Source organism: Apteryx rowi, unplaced genomic scaffold, assembly GCF_003343035.1.
Source record: "Apteryx rowi isolate R43461 unplaced genomic scaffold, aptRow1 scaffold_146, whole genome shotgun sequence".
NCBI lineage: Eukaryota > Metazoa > Chordata > Aves > Apterygiformes > Apterygidae > Apteryx > Apteryx rowi.
The window spans coordinates 109,474-115,388 of record NW_020447708.1 but is presented as its reverse complement, the minus strand read 5'-3'; the positions used below and the strand labels follow the sequence as shown (position 1 = coordinate 115,388).

Below are 5,915 nucleotides of genomic sequence, written 5' to 3'. Positions count from 1 at the left end.
TAGCATAAAAAACACGTGGCTGGTCACGATTATGTTGGGACATTAGCACAACCCTTTAATGCGAGACCTTACGAAGGGCGATGGTGGTATTTGCTTATGAAATGCTGAGGCGCGCTGCTTGTTCGCGTTCGCCTCCCGCCCGGAACCTCGGTGCCGGGCGCTGTTTCCCGGAGGGGCCGCTGGCGGCGTGGCGCGGGAAGCCGCGGTCGCCAGGGCGCGCCGTTGCTAGGGTGCCAGTGAGGAAGGAGGCGGCGGCGGCGGCGGCGGCGGAGGAGGAGGAGGAGGAGGAGGAAAGGGCCGCGCCGCGCCATGGCGTCGCTGGGGCTGAGCGAGCGGGAGCAAGCCGGCTGCCGCGAGCTCCTGGAGTTTCTCGAGACCGAGGAGCTGCTAGCGCTGACCGACACCATCACCAACCGCCTGGTGCACCCCGAGAGCCGCCAAGGTGCGCGGGGCCCGGGGGCCCGACCTCGGCGAGGCCGTTGGCAGCCCGGGGCGCCTTCCCCTCCCCCCCGGCCTGGCCGGGGGCGCTGAGGCCGGGGCGGTGGTGGCGCTGCTGCTGACAGCAGGCCGCCCTGCAACCGGTGCGAGCTGCCGGGGCTGCCCCGGAGGCCGGCGGCGAGCTGGCGGCGCCGTGCCCGAGGGCAGCGGCCTGGGCGGCATCGGAAGCTGCCTTTTATTCGCGTGTGCCCGGTCAGAGCATCTTCCTGCGGGGCTGTCGGGCTTGGTAGCCTCCGCATAGCGCCGGTATCTGGCTCTTGAGCGCTTTCGTGTGTGTAGGCGCAGGAGCGTGCGGCTACTAGTGCCTTCTGCTAGGTTTTTAGTTCCTCGAAACGCCTTTTTTTTCTTCTTCTTCCTCCTTCCTTCCCCCCCTCCCCCCCGGAACTTCATGCGGTGCTATATCTCGTTCGTGCTTACAACTTTATGTAGAAGCTGAGCGTCTGCTGCTCTCTACCTTAACCATCTCTGCTTTCAGCTTTTGAGAGGGTAAAATGCAGATCCAGTCTTGAGCTTACTCGTTTGTAGAACGGTAACGCCGTTTGGTGTGACCATCCCCCAGGCCTTCGTGGGTGTTGAGATCTGTGCTATAAAACTTAAATTTGCACGTGTATTACTTGAGGCCACTCAGTATATCGCCTTGAATACACTCATACAAAACCTTGAATATGTTTCATATGGGACATAACTCAGAGCATTTGCTAAATGCACTTCTTTGAAAGTTCATGCGCTAAATAGTCTCTACTTTTTCTTGTTTTTTTTTTTAATCTGCTTTTTGTAGTGCTTGTAGAATAAGCTAAAAGATGTATTTATTTTCTACCCCAATTATTAGTCTCTTCTTGTTTAAGCCTACAGTTTCTACAGCTGAAACGTTAGGCAGCTGACCTCTGTTCAAATGCGAATTAGCTATCGCAACTACTTCAAAACTGAATTTCATCTTATCATGTTTCCTAATTTTGCCACAGAGCCTTGCATTTGAAGATTTTCCGAAGTTACGTTTCAGTGCACTGTCTTCATACTACTGTGCATGGTGTTTCCTTATGAACTTGGGAGTTTTCAGGTGGTTGTTGTGGAGATTAAATGGATTTAATTCTATTTCCATCAATCTATAGAAGCCTGGATGGACAAATAACTATGTGTTGTCTAAAATCTGCCAAGTTTTGGTTCTAGAATTTTTGTTTAGCATACAAGAAATCAGGCTGTTACCTTAAATATCTTCTATCTGCATTTTTGTCAATTTTCTGTTCACAGCAAACGTAGAAGACCTCATATTTTTGAAAATAACAATACATTTTCTGTCTGAAATCACACAAACTACCCATTTGATTCAAAAATTTAGATTAAAATTCCATATTCAGAAGGACCATAAAGAATTTGTGCAGTTCTTCTTTCCCAGTRTAGTCTTGCCTCTAAGATGAGCCTCTCTCTGGCCTGTTTTGAAATATCCCAGAGCTTTTCAAATGAAGAAAGCAAGCTCAGATTTGCTTTTGGTGTAAGGTAACGGAAGTAGAAAGCTATGAACAATTTCACGTTAAAACCAAATCAGTTTATTTTGAAGTTAAGACTTAGCTGCTTGTCAAGGAGTATGGGTACAAGTGTATTGTGTACAAGAGTCTTTCTTCTTCTTGAAGCACTTGGAGTTTCTAAGCAGCTTGAACATTTCAACCCACTTGGAGAATATTATTAATTTTATTTGGCAGAAAATAGATCAGACTTCAGTTTACAAATATTCTTTTAACTCTTTGCATTTCACTTAATCTTGTGCAGCATCAGGAGGCGTTAGTCAGAAGTGTAAGAAATGGTATAAGTTTGGCTATGAATCATGAGAGAAGCAGCTGCTAACTGTAATTTCTTCACTTGCAGAAGCCATTCATGCAATTTTGGTTTACAGTCAAAGTGCAGAAGAACTTTTGAAACGAAGGAAAGTCTATCGAGAAATAATTTTTAAGTATTTGGCAATACAAGGAATTCCAGTGCCTCCTTCCTCAGAGAAGCACCAACTCATTGATCGTGCAAAACAATACTGGAATGGGCAGCTCACAGCAAGCTCCTCAGAATTGGAGGACAAAAAAACACACAGAGCGGTGAGTGCTACTTTCTGAAAGACCTGAGAATATTTAGCATTCTCTTTGCAGGCTAATCAGTGTGATAAATATTGCTGTTTAGGAAGACGCTAAATCTCTTAGTGCCACCATTTAGAAGCATATTATGCCAAGGCATCACTGCAGGACAGTCTTCTGCTGTCTGATAAAGTATATTAGTGCACTTGAACTCCTAATGTGTGGGGTCTTCTTCAGGCTTTTAATTTTTAAGTTGTACTGTAAGTTAAAATCAAAGGCGTTTGGAATAATTCTGTGGATTCAAAGACAACTGAAAACAACAGTGTTAATGGTATGGAAACTCAGAGTAGCTCCTTGTCATTTTTCAGTGCGGTGAACTTTCTTAGAAGTTTTGGTATGGACCAGGGATTACCAGTCTTCCTCCAGCCATAGGAGGCATACCTTTAACAGTACCATTAGCAGGGAGCATCCCAGTGCAGAGCAGAGGTGTGGTGCTGGTGGTAGATCATCTGGAAAAAAGCCTGCCAGACTTTGGTCTGAAATGTTGTGAAGGAAGTGGAGAAAAAATTGCCCTTTTGTAAAGGGCCTTGGTCTACCTTTAGAGACAGTGCAATCAAAATAGCACTTTCTGTAAACCGTTTTCATTCTTATTCCTTGTAGCTAGTATGGTGCAGAATGGATTTTTAAACATTGTTATAAAGTTGAAATGTAAAGTTTGTAGCAGTACCAGTTTCATGCCATTTACCATTTCCCTCCACTCTTTGCTTAAAGCAGTGTAACTGGATGTGTTTTGTCAATTATGGGTTATTTTGAAGTTCAAAGTTATGACATTTAGCAAAATTATAGTGGTGTAATGAACTTTCAGTGTTTTATTAGTCTTGGTTCTTCACCATATGACTCTAAATAGCTACCTCAGCTTTTTGGTGTGTTGTGCTCAGAGACATAAATAGGCAACAGCCCCACCAGCTGGACTGTCAGAGCTTTGCAGCTCTTATAGTTTTGCATAAACTATTGCATTGAGCTTTCTCTCGGGTATTAACTGAGATACATGAGGATTGTATGACTTAGCTACAAATTGGTTTTAAACTATTTTTTGTATACTTTGGGGGGGAAAACGAACAAAAAAAAATTGTTCTTGCAAGAATACTTCTCAAGTATTAACCTATGTTGAAGTTCCGAGACCAAAGGTAAGTAAATTAAACTTTCTGAAGTACTTGAAACACATTCATAAAGAATAAGAAGTTCAACTGCCTTACTTATCTCATAYATATTTCTTTGCCTTTATTTTCCCTTAACCCTTGTGGCCCTCTCCATTTTGAAAAAATAGGTAGTGCGAATCCACTTACCAGCACAGATATGTTTGTTCTGCAGTAAACTATAATTCATAACTTCTGTGTAAAAGTCTCCACATTTTTAATACTTGATTCCAGAAGTAGACTTTGATGCTAGCAAACATGATGTTGTTTGATTTGCTTCTAAAAGTCTTGTTGTAAAGTAACAAATATTGATGATGCTTACAAAAAAAAAAAAAGCCTGCACATCTAATTTCTGTTCAAAAAACATTTCACCCAACAGCTRGAGGTCAGGTAACATTATGTGGGAAAGCTTGAATGGTGTGTCTTAAGTAACTTAAATCTTATCTACTGTAAGAGAAAGCAAAGGATAAACAAAGTACGCATGTAGGAAATAAATAGACTCATAGGACTGTTACTTGGGCACCAGGTTGCATGCATGCTTTTCACATGGTGACACTTCCTTTGTTAGAAAGAAGTGTCTTCTAAGCCAAGTTCATTTTTAAAAGCAAGTTAAAAGCCTTTCTCAAATATTTAAGTGCGAAACAACTTGCTTCCTGAATATTTTTGCTTAATTTTTGCCATTCTTCTACATCTAGTTGTACACATAACAAGAATACAACTGCCAATTCAATTCAAGAATTCACAACAAGAATTCAAATCAAGAATATATTTTTTGTTTTAGCTTGACCCATAATAAATAATCTTTAAAAATTCTTATTGTTTACTTTGTTGCAATACATATTTAGTAACAAGACCTTCTTAAGGTGGTTTGCCATCCTTGCCTGGTATATATTTAATAATATGATCATTAATCCCTCACTTATATTTGCCCTTGCTACTTGCTGTGAATTTGGCTTCAAAATTTGGCACCCTTCACTCTCAGTTGCTAGCCTCAGCCACCCAGCATTAACCTTAAATACTACTCTGAAGTATTTCTTGTCCCTATATCTTAGCTGTATTATATAGGTGTGTTTGTGTCATTTTCTGTAAAACAAGAAAACAAGAGCACAAGTGGCTTGTCCGTGTCTCTAGGCAATTAGTGGGAGATCTATTTCAAACAGTTTAATGCTTTCTTTCATGGGCCCATTCTTTCCCAAGGCTTCTAGACACAAAGAATCTCTGAGTGAGCCTTTGCAGATTGTTCTTTGAAGGTTTTGCTGACTCATGCTAACATTTGCTTTGGTTCACTACTGTAAAATACTTTCTCGGCAGATTCAGTGTTGAAGGAAGGATTTTATGATGATCTGAATGAGGTTTTTCTTTATTTCCAGAGTAAGTTTATGCTTCTGTGTGAAAATGACTGCAACCTTCCTATCCCACYGTATTACCACTGTTTGTTTTAAACAATCAGTTGTAGAATTAGAAAAGTATCTGCGATTGCCCAAGACTTTTTTCAGTAGCAAAGATAACATTAGCTATAATTTTCTTTTATTTGGGCACTTCTTCTGTTAGACATGTGGTGAAGACTTACAAACATCACTCATGAAAGCGACCAACCATCTTTTGGATAATTTCAGCAGTTTTACCACCAAACTGAGATAAATTCAGGCACATGATCTGGTGGTGAGAAAGGTATGGAACACAGTAATTCTTTAAGTTTCAATTCTTCCTGGATTAGTTGTGTGTTTTGTTAGCGTATTGCACTGACATGGGTAAAATATCTAGGTAAATTGGAAATATCCTGTCAGCTTCAGGTATTAGGATATGCATATTCAAAAGGTGACTTCCTGATAAGTACTATTTGTTATTCCCAGCTATATAAGGGTGCAGAGAACAACACAAGTTGCAAGTTTAAAAGGTGCAATAAGGAATCACAGAATCACAGAATCACAGAATCACTGAGGTTGGAAGGGACCTCTGGAGATCATCTAGTCCAACCCCCCTGCTCAAGCAGGGTCACCTACAGCACATTGCACAGGATTGCATCCAGGCGCGTTTTGAATATCTCCAGAGAAGGAGACTCCACCACCTCTCGGGGCAACCTGTTCCAGTGCTCTGTCACCCTCACAGTGAAAAAGTTTTTCCTCATGTTAAGATGGAAGTGTCTGTGTTTCAGTTTGTGCCC

The 5,915-nt window shown here is 41.8% G+C and overlaps 1 protein-coding gene across 1 annotated transcript in view; it reads left to right on the top strand.

Annotated features, from left to right (window-relative positions):
- Positions 1-276: 276 nt before the first annotated feature.
- Positions 277-5,915, top strand: part of CUNH3orf38 (chromosome unknown C3orf38 homolog) — a 13,531-nt gene continuing 7,892 nt past the window's right edge. Inside the window, exons 1-2 of the mRNA XM_026058335.1 lie at positions 277-442; positions 2,359-2,579. Coding sequence (XP_025914120.1) covers positions 310-442; positions 2,359-2,579 — 354 coding nt within the window. The 5' untranslated portion in view covers positions 277-309. The remainder of the gene's footprint in view (positions 443-2,358; positions 2,580-5,915) is intronic.